Raw genomic sequence first — 22,610 nt, 5'->3', positions numbered from 1 at the left:
ATAGTGAGTGTTCTTTCCAGATAGCACAGCTCCTTTGTTAGTGGGATTTGGTTATTACTTTTATTTTGTTGGTTTGCGGAGTTTTTATTTGTTCATGTTTTTGTTTTTTTTGTTACTTGAAGGTGAGAGGCCGCTAGGTGTCCCAGTAGTTTGACATGTACCGTTTTGAAGGTAACAGATGTTGGTACATTGTGCTAGGCAATTGCCCTCTGTGACGGTAGCATTTAGAGCTTCTGGGTATCTCCGTAGAGTGTGTCGATTACTGCTTTGTGAGCTTGTTTATATTTACCTTGTAGCAACTGGTTTGTTAGTTTTAACTTACTGGAATTGGTCAAAATATGATAAATCATCTTTTTACAAATTTAGTAAATAAAACCTTTTTTTATGATGCCATTAACTGCCCCCAAATAGTGTTCATATGACAGCACATAAGTTGTCTACGCCCCCAAAATATTTTTTAAAAGGATTTAACACATTCTTGCCTTGTTTTGGTAAGCTATAAATATATGTATATAATTTATTCCTAGAGGTTGAGACCAGTCTCTTAAAACTGCTATCCAGAAAGAGAACTTTTTGAAGAAGTAGGATATAAAATGAATCTTCTAATCCCTTCGTAAGTTTTTCTATAACAAGCCACTCACTTTTTTAACCCTTCAGTGTTATTTTGAAAGAAAAGGAATAATTGGCATTTAGTCATTGCCAAATAAAATTTTGTGCCTCTTTGTGTCTCTAATAAGCAGACAACAATCTGATGAAGGAATAAAAGCTGTCAGCTCCTCATTAACTTGAGTTACAGGCTTCATATCCTGCGAGGCACTTTTTGACATTTAGAGCCTTCAGGTTAAATCCTGGTTTTACTTTTTCTTTTCCTGAACACTTTGTTTCATCACTACCAAATTTTCTGAGGCTTTAGCTATGCTCAGTTAATTTTTTTTTCATTTAAAAAGAACTGCATATTTTCTGTGGAAAAATTTTAAAACATCAATACTCTGAAAAATTGAAAGTAAATAACCTTTAGTGCTACCACCCAGAGAAAACCAGGAGCAAATTACGAAAGTGCCACCTGACCTGTCCTCTTGACAGCTCAGAGTATTCTTATTTCTACAAGTCTTTGTCAGTTTGATAGACAAAACTTACCTTCTTGAAATTTACATTTCTGTGACTATTGAAGATGAATGTTTTTCATGTTTCTTGGCCCTTCTTATTCTTCTGAGTTGCTTTTTCGTATTTTTAAAATTAATTTGTGAGCACTCCCAATATATAATTTATGTTAACCCTTTGTTATGTATAAGTTTCTATATTGTAAATTCTCCATGTTTTTAACCTGCCCTTTGTTTCCAGAGTTTTTATCTTGACTTGAAGTGTGATGTTTTATGTTACTACCAGTAAAAGTAAATATGGCCTTTCTATTGTTGAAAATATCCCATTAACTTCAAAGTGATTCTTAATTTGACAAAAATTATAAGGAATCAATTTTGGACATATTTTCTGATAGTACCTTGCAAAAGTTAAAACAAACTCAACTAAATCAGGTACTGTTTTCAGGAATAACTCTAATACATGTAAGTTACAAGTTTGAGTAGGGAGATGGTTTTTAGCATTTAAAATTAAACTGGGGGCACCTGACTGGCTCAGTTGGTGGAGCGTGTGATTCTCAATCTTGGGGTTTTAAGATCGAACTGCACATTGGGTGTAGAGATAACTTACAAATAAAATCTTTATAAAAAAAGCAAAATTAGAGTGATAGTATAGTCTTAGCATTTGCTTTTGTTTGTAAACTTACATGACAGCAAAAACAGTTATTAGTCTTAGTAACTTTATGATTCGGATATTTATTACAGCTCCTTAGATTTTCTAAGATAGTAAGTAGCTAAAAAACTGCTTTTGTAGTTTGTTCATCAACATATGTGTCTCCTTGTCCAAATTATCTCCCCTAAACATAATGCTTTTTTTGGTTGATAAGTTTTTTGGCCGATAGTATCATTGTACAGTGGTGCTTTCCTAGTCTCCATATATGTAAGTTTGAAGGAATTTTACATTTTTGAAACTTACTGTTTTTTAAGTTAGAGTGTTTTGAGATTACATAACATAGCACATAAATCCTGGGGGAGAGATTGCCAGTGATGTTTTAAGTCTAGTGAGATTAAGCAAATGTAATGAAAATTAATGTTCACAGGAATATATTGTACAGTTAATGATTCTACTATAACTGTTAAGTCAGGGAAAACTTAGGTTGAATACGGACTTGATTCATAGATAAATAATTTTTGGAAAGTGCACAGATTATGAATCTTATTGAATTGGTTTAAGGAGTAGTGGTTCTTCTAAGTTCCCGATTGTTCCCTTCCTCAGTTTGTAAGAATGCTGAAAAGCTGCTCTAACTACTTCAGGTTTTATAGTTACAAAGAAGAAAAGAGAAAGAAGTAAAGTTTAAATTTATTCTGGCAAAAGCAAACTTTTGCTTTGGGAGGGTACCTAAAATCACGTCTAAGGCCACATTCAAGAAAAAAAATGAAAAGAGAAATTAGCCGTTGAGTTCATGTAAATTGTAACAGTGATGAGCAGAGCAGAATGGGAGGGTTCACATTCACAAATCTAGACTTTTGACATTATCCCACTTGCAGTTACACACACAGCCACAAGAGATGCGCTGACGGGTTTGAAGAAGATGGTGTTCGTTGTCAAGCTGGAAGTGTCTAATCTACTGCTAGACCACCACCTCTATAGATTTATTTTTTAACATGCCTGTCTTAACTTTGTGGAAAGCACAGTTACGTTGCATTGTGCCTGTGTAAAGTATTAATTCGGTAAATGTAAACCTTTAAGGGACACCAGAATTTTCCTGTTTTCAGTTTTATTTTTAAAATAGTATTGAGAACCCATCCAGATGAAAGTACCCTGGCCTTCTTTAACCTCTGAGAGACCCTGAACTTCCCAGTTCACTCTGTGTGATGAAAAATATAGAACCCTGTTGTTATGTGTCTCTAAGACCGTGTGTCCTGGGTGGTTGTAGTCTCGCCCTCTAGGTTCCCAGCTCATCTGGGGCAGAAGTGGTCTTGTTCAGCTCTGTATCCTCAGAATGTGTATGTACCACAGTGCTGAGCATCTAAGCATGCTTAGATGCCTTCATGACCAGAGTACGCACTTTCCCCCCCATGTCTTACTTATTTGAAGTGTTCTGTAGAGGAATGTTCAAAGAATAAAATCCAGAAAGTTTTGATACTAGTTCAGTATAAAACTATTCATTTTGGGAAGAAATCTGTTTAGGAAGTATCATGCCCTGTGTTAGAACATCAAATAATTTTCAACTAATATAACTTATTTAATATGAATATTTCCTTTGTTACCAAAAACATCTTATGATCTCTACAGCTGCAGTGAGAAGAGGAGTTTGTTATTTTAAACGGAGGCTGAAGAAACTGTAGACTTAGCAGACATAAGAGAAAGTGGAGAAGGTGGAGGATGGAGTTGCAGACTCTACAGGAGGCTCTTAAAGTGGAAATTCAGGTTCACCAGGTATGTTCCATTATTGGGCTTCTCCCATGTTGTGTTATTAAGTAATGGCTAAGATTAGTAAACTGGCCCATCTCTGAATTTCAGGAGTTTTTAACCGTATTTCAGACAGTTGTCCAAGAGCCATGTCGTTGGCTTTCTATCACTGTGTAACAAACTCACTGATAATACTTTTAAGAACTTTACTTTAGGGGAACGTGGGGGGCTCAGTCAGTTAAGCATCTGACTTCGGTTTAGGTCATGATCTCATGGTTCATGAGTTCAAGTTCTGCATCGGGCTCTGTGCTCACAGCTTGCAGCCTGGGGCCTGCTTTGGATTCTGTGTCTTCCTTTCTCTTTGCCCCTTTCTCTTTGCCCCTCTGTCTCTGTCTCTCTCAAAAATAAATAAACATTTGCAAAAAAAATTAAAAAGAAAAAAGAACGTTAATAAAATATTCCTGACTTCCTTTCTAGAGAAAACAACGGCATGTTTTTTTCATATGCCAAAGGTGTTAAAAAAAAAAAAAGCTATTTTTATCCTGTGTTTTGGTTCATCTGAAGACTTTGTTCATGTGCCTTGACTTGTATGTTTTAAGTAATGAGACATGTTTGACTGTCATTTATACCAAAGTTTTTATGCATAACTCAGCTTTATACCTTGATTCCAATCTCTAGTAAACAAAACATCCCATGTTTAAATTTCAAATTTCACAATTCTTACAGTTTACCTCAGGTATACATAGGCTAAACAAATCTTAAAAGTATATAAGTAAAATTACATTAATAATTACTTTTATATAATATCAATAAAAATATTAAATATGTATAATATATTTTATATGTATATACATCTTATTTAATATAACTATAACCCAGACATAAAGCTATCCTTAAATAACAGCCTCATTAACATTTATTTTTGTAAGCAGAGTATCACTGTCTATATCCCTTTTCTAGACATTAGCTGAATGTGGTCCTAGGTTCAAGATAAATGCATACACACACACACACACAATTAAGAGTGGTAAATGATGATGAATTGACTACTTTTGAATGTTTGGGGCGTGGGAGTAGAAAGGAGAAGGGGACTAATTTTCTAAAGGTGTTTTTCCTAGGTATAGTTTCTCTTGTTTTACCTGAATAGTTTAAGGTTAACTTCTGAAATTGTTGGTAACACACCTGGGGGGTTTGATAACTACTAAATTTGCACGTTGCTTAGATTAAGGTGGATGAGAATTTACAGGAAAGCTTCAAAGGCATACACACACGCGCGCGCGCGCGCGCACACACACACACACACACACACACACACACACAGTCTCTGTGTGTTCAGAATCCCTGCTGCTGCTTTGGATCTGTTAAACTCTTGCTCAGCAGTAGTCTTACAGTTTGCTGTGTACAGGTGGGCTTTTCTGTGTGAAGAGTGTTTTGTTTTATGGTAATTGTAAGAAATTTAGTATATAATAAGTTATGCACATTTTATTTCATTTGGCCTTGCTTCTGTTAGTAATTGGGAATAAAAATCTGTTTATAAAAATAAGTTTGTCTTTTTCCCAGGTTGTAAGTATTTTAACCAAGAGGTGTGTGGAATACTTAATTTGGCTGAATGGAAAATGACAACAGTTAAATTCACAATTTGTTCACAGCTTACATCATCACAGAGGAAATTTCTGGAGAACAGTAATCAATCTGAAATTTGTATGGATCAAAGATATTTAATAAAGTTGTACATGATTTTAGGAGATATTCCTCCTCTCAAGAAACAAATTGAACTAAATTACTAAAAATGAGAATTCTTAAATATTATTGGGGCACCTGGGGGGTGCCTCAGTGGCTCAGTTGGTTAAGCATCCTAATTTGGCTCAGGTCATGATCTCACGGTTCATGGGTTCAAGCCACATGTCAGGCTGTGTGCTGACAACTTGGAACCTGGAGCCTGTTTCGGATTCTGTGTCTTCCTCTCTCCCTGCCCCCCCCCCCCACTTGTGCTCTGTCTCTCTCTCTCTCAAAAAAAATAAACATTAATTAAAAAATTACATATTATTTTGTTTTATATTTTCCATTCAAGCATAGCATTTTATGAAAATTACAATTATGAAAAAATTTAATGTTTTTTGTTTTAAAATCTAATTTAATTTGTTGGCCCAAAAGGGATATATATAATATTCTTCTGAAAGTTATCCCAGTGTCCTAATATTTACATCGCCTATTTCCCCTTATATTTAACTATTTTTTAGCATAAATCAGAGCTTTTATAGTCATCCTTAATTATTACATATTTTGTTTGTACAATAATAATCATATGTTGATGGCTAATATTTTTAACTTATATACTTACAAAACATTTTCACTGTAATTACATTTGGAATATTATTTTGGGAAAAAATTAAGTATTAACAGTAAATACAAGTGACCTGTCTTGTTTGTAAATCTGATGTTGTTATTCTGGTTGGGCATGTGTTAAGCTCCATGATCACTGATCATGACGAGTTCAGGAATGCCAGAAATGACATCAAAGTAGGCACTGGCTATTAGGCTGAGGCCAGAGCCAGGTCATATATTTGACTAAATGCCGGAGCAAAAGCCACCCCTTTTGTATTTCCAGTAAGGGATGGAATTAGGGCTGAAACGGAGTTTACTGGATAGACGCATGTTAGGAAAATATTGCTGTGGTAGACGTATGTTTTTGTTCTTTATGGACAGGGAGATGGCTAAGAAACTAGCAATGTACACATGGTTGATGTGGAGTAAATGTTTAAATCATAATGGTTTGTGATGGGCATCTCATCTCTTTTGAGAAATTGCCTTTTGATTATTCTCACACAGATTTGATAGAAGCCGTATTTGAACTTTTGGAGTATTTACTTTACATGAAACGGAGATTGGTATAAAGCAGAGGTTAGCAAACTTTTTCTGTAAAGGGCCACATAGTAAAATTTTTTATACTTTGCGAGTCATTTATGGTCTCTGTCACTACTCTGCTGCTGTACAGACAATGCAGTGTCCCAATAAACTTTATAAAAACAGGTGGTAGGCAGAATTTGCCTATGGGCTGTAGTTTATGCCCACCTTTGGCATAAAGTATGTTCTCATAAAAATTGCTGCATTCTTGCAAAAGAAAGTAGCTTAACGTTGATAACACGGTGTCAGCTTAAAGTCACTAGGGATTTGGATGGTCTAGTTAAGTTGCCCAGCTTGTTCTGACCTGCCTCTGATTATCTCAAATGCAGCTTGACTACTTATAGATAGAAAAATTGGTTTATTTATTTCTTCCAAGAATGAGGGCTTAATGTGGTTATCAGTCGGTTTTTAAGTTCCAGTGTCATGGAAGAAAACCTTTTTTTGGCTTTAAAAAGGCAACTTTAGTGTAGTAGCCAACTCTCTAGTAATTAAGGTAAAAAAAAACAAAACCAAGGACCTTTTTCATTGAAGAGTGTGGCTACCGTTGAGGCTGCACTGGCAAAAATGTGTATGTATAAGGCATGTTTCAGTTTCACTGAACTCTTAGAATGTGTGTTATTACTGTTTTGTAGATTAAGGCCAGGATGTAGAAGAGTTACTACTGTCACGTATGAAGTAGAATATAGTAACATATACCTTCTGTTGCCAACCTCGGCTATCCAGAATGTATCTTAGTACCTGAAGTAAGACTCTTGACCGTCTACAGTAAATATTAGAAGTCACTCACGAGAGAGTATACATTTTACTCAAGGGGCATTTCTTAAGCTATTACAACCTATTCGATCATCTTAGAATTAGTTCATTGAGCATATCACACAGCAGATCATAAGTAGCAAATTTGAGTTGGGGTTCAAGGGCTCTTGGAGGAGACATAATAATATTAGCAAGATTTGCTAGCTAACTCCTTGGCATTACAGAGTAGACTGAAAGGGGTGCCTGGCTGGCTCAGTCAGTAGAGCATACAACTCTTGATCTCAGGGTTGTGAGTCCAAGCCCCAGGTTGGGAGTGGAGCCTACTTAAAAAAAAAAAAAAAAAGTAGACTAAAAAACTAAAATGCAGACCTGAGAACTCCTTAAATCATAGCAGTGAGGGGGCTTTATTGTAAGGACCTATTGTGTTGTTTATGGAATAGTATACTAATTGATATAATCATGCCTGTATCAACAAAAGCTGACTTTTGTTTCTATTTAAGAAGGCAGATTAAGTACATATTTTAGAAATATTTTATGACTAAAAAATGTAAAAGTACCTTGTCACTCAAAGAGAGGGACAGATTTTTTAGTTACATGAAAAATTCACTTAGGGAACAGCTTATTCCCAGATACTTTTAGGAATCAGCCTGGTATTTTTTTATCCTTCAAATTCTTCTCTCCCCGGGTATTGTTACCTTTGGGCAGTGATGCTTTTAGAGGTTGGGTTAGGTCAACAGACATCCATTTTTCTTTCCTTTTCATTTATTTGGACTTCTGCTTTCCTAAGTAAAGGTCTTTCTCGTTAAGTATTCTGGTAGCACTCTCCTTTCCAGAGGAACCCAGGTAGGTACAGTTTTGTTTTGTTCCTTCACTTCCTTACTTTTAAATAAATACTGAGCATCACTGCTCCACTTAGTACCCCCCTCCCCACCCCCTGCCGAGGATAGTGGCAAAGTCGAATCTGACACTAGGCTCCTTTTGTGGTTAAGAACCAAACCAACAGACTTGCCAAATCTGTACTTTGCTGTATACAGACAGGCCTGTTTTGTTATGGAAGCAGCTTCTTTCCAGGCCTTTTGGGACTCTAAACAATGACAACATTTTAAAGGGATGTTTGGCTTTTGGAACATCCAGCTTGCTTAAATTGCTTTTTTAAAGCCCCCATCCCCCACTACATCTCCAGTTTTGTTAAAAGCAGGAGGTTTTCATTTGAAAGTGGTAGTTTTATATATGTATAATATAATATATTAATATGTTATTAATATATAGCAATATAATATGTTAATATAACATAATATATTAATATTATATATACGAGGAAGAGTATCTCATTAACCCTTTATATGGATCATAGACGCTTTTGGTCTATTCTGATTGCATGTTTTTCATTTTTTTGTGTGGACTTAAAACTTTAGATTTTGGGGGCCAAGTCTGATTAGCCATAGTGGGTTAATATGGAAGACTAATGGCTCTTTTTCTCTCTTTATCACCAGAAACTGGTTGCTCAAATGAAGCAGGATCCACAGGTAAAATACTACTTTTATTTTTTTAATTTTTAAATTAAAATAATTTAAAATAAAGTAACCATAACATACTAAAATACAGACCAGCACTTAAGTTTTAAAAACTATCTCATCTCTGACAGCAATTATTTTTAGCATATTGGTTTTCATGTCATAAGGGTTGAGAAAAATCCAGTCATTCTATTATAGTGTAGCTATTATCATTTCATCTTTGTTTCATCATCACTTTATATTAATTGCTTTGAGTATTTGGGAGAAAAATTGAGAATTAATACTCTTCATGTAGCTTAAATTCTATTTCCATAAGCATACTTATTTAGATTCAGAGTTTATGAGGCTTTCTGTAGTTTCCAAATTATTGTATATGGTCCAGAACCATTCTCATCTTGTCATAGTTTATAGTACAGAACACTTAAATACTTAACTCTATGGCTAAATAATTTCAGAATAATTTTTAAAAATCTTAAAAAAATTTTTTATCTTTGAAAGAGCCCCTAAAGAGGGTTTTAAAAGTACCTTATGTAACAATCCAGCAGATCTTACCTTCTTTCTAAATTCTCATAGGAGTTTTTGACTTAGGCATTTTATTCTCTGTCCCTGAAGAGAAATCTTCCTCAAATGTTATCTGGTCTTTAGGGTGCCCGAGTGGCTCAGTTGGTTAAGCACCCAACTCTCGATCTCACCTTAGGTCTTGATCTCAGCTCAGGTCTTGATCTCAGGGTCAAGAGTTCAAGCCCCATGTTGGGCTCTGTGCTGGGTGTGAAGCCTACTTTAAAATAAAAAAAAGTTATCTTGTCTTTGATGATTTTATTTATTGTTCAGGAAGTGTCTCCTTTGCAGCCGTTGTTAGTGGGTCATAAGTTTGGAGAGTATCAGACCCTCAGGATTTGTTTACCCATAATCTGTTTACAGAACACTTAGATCCATTATATATATATGTAAATCTATCTATCTATATATATGTAGATATTTTTAACTTGTTAAACATACCATACACGCCTTATTGTAAAATTAAGAAAATAAGTTCTTGGTTGAAGAATGGTACTGAAACAGATTGATTTTTGGAAGTGGGAAATATATCCATTTCTACAAAAATTTAGCAACCGGTGGCCTGTCGTGTTTTAACATAATCCATTGGCTTTGAGAGCTAGCGTTGATAGCCCATACTTAACTCCTGTTTGACAGTCCAACTTCTTTGAGAAGCTTTTCCATCTTTATTTATTTTTTAAAGTATATAAAAATTTAAATTAGATTTAGAGAATCAAGAGGCAGTAGACCTTAGATAAATAGTCTCTTTTATATTTAATATGGTAACTTACATTGTCAGCAACTGAAATATTATTAGAAAATATTAAGCATTTCTGATATAGCTGGTGGTCCTGTAACAGAGCAGTCTTAACTCAGAGAATCTGAGGGGGGCAGAGAGTTGTTGAACAATCTTATGAGTGATCTCGTTAGAGAAGCTTTATATCAAATACACTTATAAAAAAGACAACATAGAGTAAACATAAGGGGGGGAGGATGTATGCCCTGACCCTGGCAGAAGACCAAGCAGGGGTGAATTGAAAGAAAGCGTACAAAACAATGAAGAAAAATTAGTCTTTTATTGGAGTGATATTTAGTCTGTTAGTAGGCTGTCCTTCTCCATTAAGCATTTGAAAATTTTAATTTTGGATTTTTTCCCCCACTTGAATAGAAAGCAAGCATGTGCAGTGTGTATCTCATCTAAAATAGTATTCCTTTTTGATTCCTAGAATTTTAGAGCTGAGAAAATACCCTTGTAGTCAGCGTGTTAATTTGAATGATGTAGTGTTAAGGCAGGTGCAGCACTGACAGCTTTTCAAACCTAGGCTAAAATAACAAATGTGCTCTATGAAATAAGAGAGAGGGCAAGTGGAGGAAAAACTCTTATCTTTATTGATAATGCCATTAAGCATGCGGTGTATGCATACTTACAACTTCCATTTTCCTGCTTTTGTCTGATTAGTGAAGCTTTAGGTTTTTTGTCAACTGATACTTTCTATAAAGAATAACAGTATTTCAATAGAAAGGAGTACTATCGCTGTGCAAGATGCTAAAGTATAAAACTTCTTGTAGTTTGAAACAATTGCAAAGAAACTGCCCCTGTTCCAGTGCTAGGAGCTACATTTAGGATTTGTCCATTAGGATTTCGGTGGTGCATGACTGCAGTTTAATGCATGGCAAAGTTGATTGGCTAAATGCTTAAGATTGCTTCTTCATTTGTAATACAGTGTGCATAAGTCTTCTTGCTACTATTCTGTTAACAAATGAAATATCTTTCTCACAGATATTTTTTCTTTCCAATCAGAATGCTGATTTAAAGAAACAGCTTCATGAACTCCAAGCCAAAATCACAGCTTTGAGTGAGAAACAGGTAGGGGAAAAAGGAGGGGGGGCATATTTTTAACATTGTGTTCTAAAGATATGTCTGCTCGAGGCTTCTAGGAGAACTGCTATTTTTCCTCATGTGTGAAAATAAGTGTGGGCAGCCAGACTCAGTTTTAATTTTGTTTGAGCTCTGTTTATCTATTTTTATTTTTGGTTGAAATCAGCGTCTAGAGTATCCCATGGGTATATGTTACTGGCAAATATGTAAAAGCAATGTGCAGGCTGCTGTTAACTGTGTTAATTAAACTCTATAGCTTACCCATAGGGGAAAGAGGTAAAGAAAGTTAGTGGGAGTACGTGATAGAGAATCTTGTAGTTACTGGATGTGTCTTGTCAACCCGTTTTAAAGGCTTGAAATGACATTTAACTTACTGTGGAGAAAATGGTTGTAAATAAATTACTCTAATTGTAGGTCTCCTATTCTCATTATCATCATACCTTTATATTCTTCTTTATTAGATAGTGACCTATTATGTAAAAAAAACTTCGGCGGAACCTTGTTAGATTTATTTATATAAAAAGCAAGAGAAGAGCATCTTGCTTTTTTTCCCCAGGACATCTGGAAAGTGTTCTTTGGGATTTCTTGTGTAATGACCTCTCCTTCCCCAATTCAGGCAGCTCCTGCCACCAGGTGGAGTGTGACAATTGATAGAGCTCTAAGTAAACGTCTGTGGTGTTCCGACAAAGCATTTGTGTTCTTATTCCTTCTCCACCACCCTTCCTCTGGTGAAAAGGAGCAGTTTTCTGTCTTGGAGTAGGTGACTGTGTGTGAACCAAAAGGATGAGGTGATTTGCAATCGATAGTTCCTGCTAGTGACATGTTACTGAAGATTTTTGACTGAATAGTTCTCAATAATTGATTTTTGTGTGGTTTTTTAAACTTTTATTTCGTGGAATAATAGTAATAAGAGTAATTTATTCTTGGAGATTTCTGATTGTGTTTGTATTGTGTGTTCTAAGGGGCAAAAGAAATTTTGAGAACTGTGTGGAACAGATACGAGTCACTAATGGTTCAGAATAGAATCTTTATCCAGGCTGCGTGAACGATGGCTTTTTTTCTCCCCACTCCTGTTCTTCTGCTTCTGCGTTTCCCCATCTTGTCTTCTCCAGAGACAGGAGGTATTTTAGATTACGGAATTGCCAAGCTAAAATTGGGAGGAGGTAGCATGGTAGAGAACAATTTGTAAGGAAAAAATATAAACAGAGTTCGTTAGTATGTATTTGGCTCTGAAAGCGATTCAGTTCTCTAAAGTCAAAATGATGTGTGTTAGTGAAAGTGTTCTAGCTTTGGAATTCTGTTAGCACTGAGCCGCCTTATAGTTTCAGGGTTAGTTTGACAAGATGCCAATGAATGACTCACTTTTGCTGAAAAATGCACGTGTTCCAGCAGGGAAAGAAGGTGAGAACTGATTAGTGGAGTAGGGAGTGGGGGATGTTGTCACAAAGTTAAGACAACCTAAGGCTACATTTGGGGAAAATGGGGCAATTGAAACATTGTATTTATTTGAAATTTTTCTTTGTCAGAATTGCTGTAAAGATTTGGTTTATTTTTGTATCTTTTTATTCTTTAATTTCTTTTTCCTACTAGGGGCCTCACTTAAGAGAAAATTGCAACCATTTATGTTTATGTTCAGTAAGACATTTCGTCAAGTGGCAGACTCTGTCATCTGAACGGTTTGAGTTTTAGAAATTAGAATTTTAAAAAATGGGCCTGGCATCAGGAAAATCTTAGGTATAAAAGTAAAGAGAACAGAGTCAGAAGCTAAAATGCAATCTTGGCAATTTTTAAAAATTTGCTTAACTCTTAAAACAACCTTTTTGATAGAACAGAAAACATAACATTTTTAGGTAAGCTAGTTCTTGAAGGAAGCACAGCAATAAAGTTCAAAAGCTGGTCCTTCTTCAGACTTATTTCCGACACAAAACATTGATAATTAGTTTAAAATAGTTTTATTTTACAGCAGATGCCTGATGTTGAATGCCTAGCATTTTTCTTTTCCTTCTTAAAAGATCTACTTAAGCCTCTGGCAAAACACTGATTTGCCTTTTACTTTAATAACTAAAATCTGAATTACCTTACTCACATAACAACTATTTCAATTTAATATTAGTTTTTTTTGGTTGTGAGAGAAATGCTAAGTATAGCAAAGTTCAAAGAGTGCTATATTCCAGACTTAACAACTATTAATCCTTTGTCATTATTTGTTCTTATTTTTTTATCTGCATGCACTTCTCTGCAGTCATTTTTTCTAGATCCACCTGAAAACTTAATTTACACAAGAAATAGATGCATACATTCTTTTTTTTTTTTTTTTTTTTTTTTTTTGCTGTATTAAAAAAAACCAAACCATTGCAGATAGTCATTAATTCTTACGGTGGGCACTTACTAGTTCTTATTTGTTATTGCTACCTCAATCTTTGGTACTTTTTCAGTTTCCTCCTCAAGACTAATTGTGAAATGTTATGCTCCATTTGGGAAAATATGCTTTTTAGTGAGCATCTCTCATGACTAAGACTCAGTGAACTTCATTGAGTTCTTGGTGAGAAAGTTCCAGTGTTTTCAAACTGCAACTTGAGATTTCTGAATAAACTCTCCATTGCAGATTTTGAAGTCAGCCCCTTGACCCGCAGGGCTTTAATTTGCGGTTGATAGTTTTAACTCAGGAAATCTCCTGACTTGATTGGCTAAACAAATTATATGTTATGGAACCATTAAAAGTCATGGTTACAAGAATATATTAATGATCCAGAGAGTGCTCGTGATAAAGCAAGTGAAAAACACATCAGCTTCCTGTGCATTACAGTCCTGTTTTTTAGTGTGTTGTATGTATATATATGTATGGAGGCATGTAAATACATGGAAAACAGTGTCATAAAACGTTGGGAGGTGATGAATTTACGGGTAGTTTATTTTTTCTTTGTAGTCTTAGTATATTTGCTTTATTCTCCACAATAAATATGTTTTCTTTTTATAACCAGAAATAGACAAGAAACATTATTTTAAAAAATTTTAACACCAAACTTTTGTCTGTTTCAGGGAGAGTTAGCATTTAAATACCTAATGACATTCTCCTCATGGTATATGAACCACTCTAATCAGAGAATCCAGCTATTTCAAACACTAGTAATACTGAAGTGTGGAAGCAACTATTAATTTCTTTAACAGGGTTCATTCTCATTCGGCACCCCTCCCTCCTCAGTTTGGCACGACGTGCGGTCGGTCTTTTGCTTGTCAGAATAGAGGTTCTGATATTGGAGTCCCTCCATCTAGCTCCTTTACTCCTTACTCTGCTTTTATTCTGTTTCACTGTAGAAGCAGTCTTAACATCCCCGAATTTGTTGCTTGTCCCTGTGGTGACTCAGGCTTAAGTCATAGAAGTTGCGTCTTTGATTTCCCCTGCCTTGAACAGTTTGTTACCCAACCTCTCTTCACCTGGTGCTCTCCTGGCCGAGTGTTAGGTCACAGCTTAAATGTTACTGCTTCAGAGGACCTGTCCCTTAGACGCCTTCCTCCTGTCAAAATCAACTGTTTCTATTATAATCTCTTATTGAACCCTTCATTTTTCTTTCATAGCTGTGCCAGTTAGGATTAGGTTCAGCTGTGAATGACTGAAAACTAAAAATGAAAATGGCTTAAACAAGGTAGAATTTTCTTTCTCTCTTATGTAAAAGCCCTGTAGGTGTACGAGGACCGATGATAGTGGTTCCACAGTGTCAGGGAACCCAGGCTCCTCCTATTCTGTTGCTCTGCCACTCTCAGCGTGAAGCTTCCACATCATAGTCCAAAATATCAGCTCCATCTGGTGAGAAGGGGGAAAAACAACAAAAAGCAAGCCCTTTATTTTTAAGGATGCTTACTGGAAGTTGTATATACCACTTCCAATTAGATCCCATTGGTCAGAGCTTAGTCATGCGGGCCCTGCTAGGAGCAAGGAAGGCTGGAAAGTGTAGTCTATTCCAGGCGGCCATAGGCAGATAAAATTCAGGGACTCTGGTGCTGAGTAAGAAGGGGGAAAGAAACAATATTTCTGTCACAGTAGCTTATCACCATTTGTAACTACACATGTATAATAATTTTTTTTTTAATATAGATCTTCTTCAATAGACTGTTAGTTTCGAGAGGTTTTAAGGAACAGGGGCGCCTGGGTGCCTCAGTTGGTTAAGTGTCCGACTTCGGCTCAGGTCATGATCTCACGTGAGTTCAAGCCTTGCATTGGGCTCACTGCTGTCCGCTCAGAGCCTGCTTGGGATTCTCACTCTCTCCTCTCTCTCTCTGCCCCTCCTCTGCTTGTGCGTGCTCTCTCTCTCTCTCTCTCTCTCTCTCAATAAGTAAATAAACTTAAAAATAATTAAAAAAAAAAAGAAACCGTTTTAGGGAACATGTTTGTCTTATTTACTTCTTTATTCTGAGTATAGTATTTTGTATAATATTTAGCATAAAATAATATTTAGTATAGAAAAGCATTTGTATTTCTTCAGTGAATTATTTTATCCACTTTATCTTTTTCTCTATTTTTAGATAATTTTTTAATTTTAATTTTTTATTAAAAAAACTTTTTTTTGAGAGAGCATGTCAGTGGGGGAGAGGGGCAGAGGAAGAGGGAGAGAGAGAATCTTAAGCAGAATTTGTGGGAGCCTGCTTAAGATTCTCTCTCCCTCTTCCTCTGCCCCTCTCTCTTTCTCAAAAAAAAAAATAGTCTTGTTTTTTATGCCTTTTAAACTGAAAGTTTTATGAGCATTTTACATTTTTGAGTGTTTTTTTAACATTATTTTTATGGGTTCAAATATTTAGTGGTCTAGCTAGATTATAATGTAGTTATTCCTCTAATATTTGATGATAGGATGTTTCCAGGTTTTTTGCTATTGTAAATATTGTTGTGATTGACACACTTGTGTGTGAATCTGTTTCTCTCTGACTGCTTTTAGGATAAATTCTTAGGTGTGAGATTACTGGGTGTATTTGTCAGCTATTGCTGTAATAGTTCTGCATAACAAACCAGTGTTTTTTTGAGTGGCTTACAACACACTGGGTCTGTATATCACATGGGGTATCCCTGATCTAGGCTGAGCTTGGCTGGACACATCTACTTCAGTTTGTGGGTTGGCTGGCCCTCCCTCCAGGCTGCAGGTTGGGTTAGATCTGTTCTATATATGTTCATTCTGAGGCCTACCACAAAGGGGTGGCAGCCACCTGGAGCATCCCATTTCATGGTTTATCACCGAATACAAGAAGCAGGCCAAACTACCAAAATACATTTTAAGCCTCTCTGGCCTCAAGACTGTTGACATCTCATTAGCCAAAACAAATCATGTGGCCAAGTCCTGGAAAGCTTCATGACAGAGGGTGTGGATGTATAATTTTGTACGAATATAAAGAATTGAGAACAATAATCCATCTACCATAGTTGGTCAAAGTTAGTATAAAAGAAGTTTAGTATATTTAAAAACAACAACAGACTTTTACTACTTATTTCCAGATAGCCTCCGAAAAATGTTGTGTCAGATTAACAGCATATATGAGAGTACCTCGTTTTTCCCAGGAGATACCCTGTAGGGGGAGAAAACATATTGCTAGGAAGATGGAGTAATAGGTATCTGATACTTCTCTGGAGGTGTGTTTTTCAAGCCATTTGTCCGTGGTATAGATACTCCATAGTATTCCTTACAAACATTGTAGTTTTAGGATTTATTTTTCTTTTACCCTTTCTCCTATTTTTCTTGTTCCTTTTTAAAGAGGTAGACACCTTTATAGTCTTTGGTCTTTGCTACTGGATTGTTTTTCTGCTTCTGTGTTTAAAAATTATAGTCTCTATTCCATACAGATTGCTTAACCTAATACAAGATGAAATACTTTTCTGAGTTTAATAAATAGTTGCCATTTATGAAACCATTCTCATTTTAAATTTGAACATGTTTTACTAAAATGGATTCTGAAGCCTTTGGGAGAGAAGTTTCTGTTCCTGTCATAACTAATTATGTTTCTGATGCATGGAACAACATAATTTAAGCTAAGTAGGTGATTTGAACAATGGACTGGGGGGGGGGGGAGGTGAAACTGGGAGTTTGATTCTATTCCTGATTCTGTAACAGACTATTTTGATAGATTTTGAGTTAGTAATTTAATATGTCTCCTTCCTTATTTATGGAATGCTTGGATAGTGCCTTTTAGGAATTAATGAACATGTATATCTTTTGAATGTACTGAATGTTTTTGGAGGTAAGTTCTGTTTAAATGGAAATTGTTAGCTTTAGTCATGGTGGTTAACTTCATCTCATATGGAACACCTTTACCCTTATATGTCAAGTACTCCTTTTGTTTTCAGGTACTACTTTTTTTTAAGGACTTAGAACATTTAATACAGTCATGAGTAAGCACATCAGTGTAATACATAAACTGAGACATGAACTGTGACTTAGCTATGATTATATATAAATCAGTATCTGATTCAAGACTAGAATCCAGATCACTGTATGTATTCTTTGTTTAGTTTTATTGAGTTAATTATATTCTTAAAGTACTCTGTGGACCCTTATCAAATGTTTTTTCAAAAAGGACGTTACGCACAATAGTTACATTGCCTTTACGTGTCATTGCCTTGGAGTCAAGTAGGTAAATTGGTTCTTGTTGTCTAATAATGGTAACCTGATACATGACTACCTCCAGCCTCTGATGCCAGTGACCGTAGAATGTTACCTGTTCTCATTCATAATCAAACTAGTGGCATATCACATTAAAATTTAGAGTTGTTATTTTCTCAGAGTAGAGATCCTTGAATTATGATGGGAATCTGACCTCATCTTTGTCCAAAGCTTAGGAGTTCCCTAGGGTTTAGTCAAGTTCATCCCTCCTGCACAATTATTTGTGGGAAGCCATTGGTCCAGTTGTTTGTTGAGTTTCCTGCCTCTTGTGTACATAGGATATCAGCTTCTTCTCCCTGTTGTTTTTTAAACCTTCATCTTGGAGTACAGTTGTCACTGTTGTCAGGATTGTACCTAACTAATCAAGATATGATTATCTCTTTAAGATAGAGAAGCTTGATGAAGTTATTCATATTTTAATAATGAGTGCCATGTTATTATAGAACATTTTACCTAAGTGTGATGGAGGAAATAAGTAAGTTGGTGATTTCTACCAAATGCAGCAGTCTGCTTCTCTTAGTAGGTTAGGGCAATCTTCTCAGTTCGTTTAATCATTTATTTTTGATGCTGGCAAATGGAATGACTTTTTTTTTTTTAAGTTTATTTATTTATTTTGAGAAAGACAGCACATGAGCAGGGTAGGGGCAGAGGCAGAGGAAGAGGGAAAATCCCAAGCAGGCTCTGTGCTGTCAGTGTGGAGCCTAGTATGGGGCTTGATATCACAAACCATGAGATTGTGACTTAAGCTGAAATCAAGACTCAGATGCACAACTGACTGAGCCACCCAGGTGCCCCTGGAATGACTCAAAACAATTTTTTTTTTAATGTTTATTCATTTTTGAGAGACAGAGACAGAGTGTGAGTGGGGGAGGGGCAGAGAGAGAGAGAGAGAGACAGAATTCAAAGCAGGCTCCAGGTTCTGAGCTGTCAGCACAGAGCCCAACACAGGGCTCAAACCCACAAACTGTGAGATCGTGACCTGAGCCGAAGTCAGACGCTTAACTGACTGAGGCACCCAGGTGACCCTGGAATGACTTTTTAAATTCAATTTGAGGGGTGCCTGGGTGGCTCAGTCGGTTTAAGCCTCCAACTTCAGCTCAGGTCATGATCTCACCTTTTGTGAGTTCAAGCCCTGCATTGCATGGGGCTCTCTGCTGGTAGCTCAGAGTCCACTTCAGATCCTCTGTCTCTCTCTCTCTCTGTGCCCCTCCCCTCCTCTAGCTCTCTCTCTCTCAAAAATAAAATAAACATCTACACATAAATAGATTTGAAATTCTTAACGCTTGTCATCAGATGTTACATTAAACTTGACACTAAACTACTAGAATCTGTTGTATTTTCCCCCTTCTTTGCTCATTTCTTAATTATCAAAGAGCATTTGCCTCAAGCAGTGAAAGTCTAGTCAAAGTCCAAGCTTGTGGAACTTTTCCCAAACCCTGTATTTAGGGACTCTTTACTTTGACTCTTTGAAGAATATTAAGCTAACTTTTGACTGGTAGGATGTTGTGCACAACAAATGCTTATTTAACGGCCTTTGTCAGCATAATTCTGACTTCATTATTCTATATTAGGAAATTAATTTGTGCTTTTAAATATTCTGTTCCTTTCAATTTATTCCCTTCTCCCTAGGATCTGTGTTTTTTTTGTTTTTGTTTTTTTCCAAACAAAATCTTAGAATCTCTATCATTCTAAGATTCTGACTCTTCTGTTTATTGTGCACACATTCATTGTGACTTTTCTATAGCGAAAAGCATGGTACCAGGTCCACGGAGGGTACAAAGAATGAAAATCTTGAAAATTACATATCCGATAAAGGGTTAGTATCTGAAACACATAAACAACTTATAAAACTCAGGACCAAAAAACCAAATAATCCAATTAGAAAATGGACAGAAGACACGAACAGACATTTCTCCAAAGAAGACATCCAGGTGACCAACAGACACATGAGAAGATGCTCAACATCACTCATCACGGAAAAGCAAATCAAAACCACAGTGAGATAGCACCTCCCATCTGTCAAAATGTCTAAAATCAAAAACTCAAGAAACTACAAATGTTGGTGAGGTTGTGGAGAAAAAAGAACCCTGGTGCACTGTTGGTGGGAATGCGAAGTGGTGCAGCCACTGTGGAAGACTGTATCGAGGTTCCTTAAAAAATTAAAAATAGGATGACCCTATGATCCAGTAATCTCACTACTATTTACCCCAAAATATGAAAACAATAATTCAAAGATATATGCACCCCTGTGTTTACTACAGCATTATTTACAGTAGCCAAATCATGGAAGCAGCCCAAGTGTCCACCGATAGGTGAACGGATAAATATGTGGTTGATACATGAATGGATAAAGATGTGGTTTAAGCATACAGTGGGATGTTACTCAGCCATAAAAAAGAACAAAATCTTGGCATTTGCAACAACATGGATGGACCTAGAGAGTATAATGCTAAGTGAAATAAGCCAGTCAGAGAAAGGCAAATACCATATGATTTTACTCATATGTGGAATTTAAGAAACGAGACAAAGGAAAAAAAAAACAACAACAAAACAAGACCAACCAATAAACAGACTCTTAACTATAGAGAACAGATGGTTATCATATGTGAGGTGGGTAGAGTAATGGGTGAAATAGGTAAAGGGGATTAAGAGTCCCCTTTGATGAGCACTGAGTAATATATGGAACTGTTGAATCACTGTATTGTATACCTGAAACTAATGTAACACTATGTTAACGACCCTGGAATTAAGATTAAAAAAAAAAAAAAGTCTTGCAGTGTTACTTCTCTGGGATTGGCTATCACCTATAAGATGTTCAAGCTCATTAGCGGTGATGCCTTTAGCAGCTCATTTTTGATTGATTCTCTTGTATCCTTTCCTGCTTTATATACTCCAGAAATTCCCGGGTGTCACCTATATTTACTGGGCTTACTCAGTTCTCTACGCCTTTACGTATGCTATTCTCTACAGCCGGAATTCTCTTTCCCCTTTACCTGGTAAATTCCTTATCCTTTGAAGACCCAGTGTAAGCAAAGATCCTCTAGAAAGTTTTCCTTGACTTCTTGCCACTCTCCAGGCAAAGCCAGATACCCCTCTTCTGTGTACTCATGGCGTTTGTGTCCACCTCTCTTATTTGTACCCAGTGCACTGTGTTGTAATTATTTGTAAGCTCCTTGAGGAGAGAGAATGTGTCCTGCTCATATTTGTACCCCTCAAGGCTAGCGTGGTAGATACGTAGCAGTTGTTTTGGAATGTATTAAATCATTATGCTTTCAAGAAGCTAGTAGTCTAGTAAGGTGGCCTGTGATATGATGGCCTAGTGTGATGGCCTGTAATGGCTAATGCATTTTACCATTAAAAGATTTCCCATTCAAATAGTTCAACTTCCTGTCTTTGAGAAAAAATATTCTCAATAGTTTCCTACCTGAATGTTTTAAGAGTATTCAATAACATATTAAACTATTTCAATTCAGAGCAGCTTTATCTTGGTTTCAGAAAAGAAAAACTTTTATAAAGTGAAGTAGTATAAACCAGTAAATGAGTCGGGCCATCAGTGTGGAAACCTGATCTATCTAGACAGTCTTCTCTGTGGTGTTGCTACATCAGTTATCTCTGCCTGTTGTACCTTCTTTGAGTTCTCTTTAGGCTTTTTCTCCCGACCTTCTAACACATGCTTACATCTCTTTTATCCTCTTAAATAACAAAAATTCCTTTGTTTCTTAATTTCTTTCTGCAGTTGCCCTCTCTGTCCTTTTATTATTAATGTTCCTAAAAGTTTCATCTCTGTTGTTTTTATCTTAGTCTGCATTTGATGTTGCTTTTTCCTAACTTCCAACCCTTTACAACCCACTGCAGTCAGTTTCCGTCCTCATTCTCTTCTAGTGAGCTCACTGAAACTTGCAGTAACAAAATTGCCAGATCTAAAGTACTTTTTTTTTCACTTCATTTTCCTTGAACTAATTGTAGCATTTCAGATTAATGACCATTTTCTTCTTCAGAGAACCAAGAACCTTCCTTTCCTGGTTTTTTGACCTCTTTGAGTGCATCTACTCACTTTCCTTATTAGGTACTTCCTCCTCAGCCTACCCTTTAAAAATTTATATCCTGTGGTGTTTCATCCTTGATTTCTTTCTCATCTTGCTCTGTTTTCCCTCTGTGGGTGACATACAGCTTGAAACCACCACTGGGTGACACCTCCACATCTTTATTTCTTCTTCCTCTCTCTCCAGATCTCCAGATAGATATGCATTGTCAGCTTCTGCCAATTGGATGTCCCAGAGCTCCATATTCTCCAGGTGGAACCCCAAATCCACCCCCTTTAAATTCTGCTTCTCTTGCTTTTTGGTTAATGACACTCCATTTGTCCAGTGGCCACGTGAAACCTGGAAGTCATCATGGGCTTTTTGTCTCTCTCTCAGTCTCTCATCATAATTACAAAGTCCTATTTATTCAGTCTCCTTACCACATTGCCCATGGCATACTCCCTTTCCATGACATTCCCTTGTATCCAGTCCCTACCTTTTATCATCCAGCTTTTCACTATTATCAGGAAGATATTAAATACAGCCCTTGTATGTTGGCTTTTCTGCTTGTGATGCTGCAGTAGCTCCCTTTGCCTTAGGCTCTAGGAAAAAATCCAAACTCCTTATGGTGGCTCTGAAAACCCTTCATTATCTCACCCATAAGCCTCTCCATTGAACTCATATATACACCTTGTCCTCCAGACTTGACACATACTTAAGTTTTCTTGGTTATGTTCTATTGTTTCTTTGACCTAGAATATTCTTTCCTATCTTCTTTGTTTAGTACTAAATCTGGGGTAATCTTCTATCCTTTGACTTGGCAGGCTCCTTTACAGGGCAATATAGTACAGAAATACCCACACATGAAAAA

The 22,610-nt window shown here is 36.3% G+C and overlaps 1 protein-coding gene across 23 annotated transcripts in view; it reads left to right on the top strand.

The window, feature by feature from the left end:
* PHF21A (PHD finger protein 21A) overlaps positions 1–22,610 on the top strand; it is a 198,046-nt gene that overhangs the window by 32,472 nt on the left and 142,964 nt on the right. For 15 of the 23 annotated variants that reach the window (XM_047876956.1, XM_047876955.1, XM_047876944.1 and 12 more), the window contains 3 exons: positions 3,373–3,516; positions 8,640–8,672; positions 10,978–11,064. In XM_047876956.1, coding sequence (XP_047732912.1) covers positions 3,463–3,516; positions 8,640–8,672; positions 10,978–11,064 — 174 coding nt within the window. In that variant the 5' untranslated portion in view covers positions 3,373–3,462. The remainder of the gene's footprint in view (positions 1–3,372; positions 3,517–8,639; positions 8,673–10,977; positions 11,065–22,610) is intronic. The other 8 variants (XM_047876950.1, XM_047876945.1, XM_047876957.1 and 5 more) reach the window with 1 other exon arrangement.

Source organism: Prionailurus viverrinus, chromosome D1 (assembly GCF_022837055.1).
Source record: "Prionailurus viverrinus isolate Anna chromosome D1, UM_Priviv_1.0, whole genome shotgun sequence".
NCBI classification, from domain to species: Eukaryota; Metazoa; Chordata; class Mammalia; order Carnivora; family Felidae; genus Prionailurus; species Prionailurus viverrinus.
Note: the sequence above shows the minus strand (reverse complement) of the source record. Positions and strands in the feature narration are given on the sequence as shown.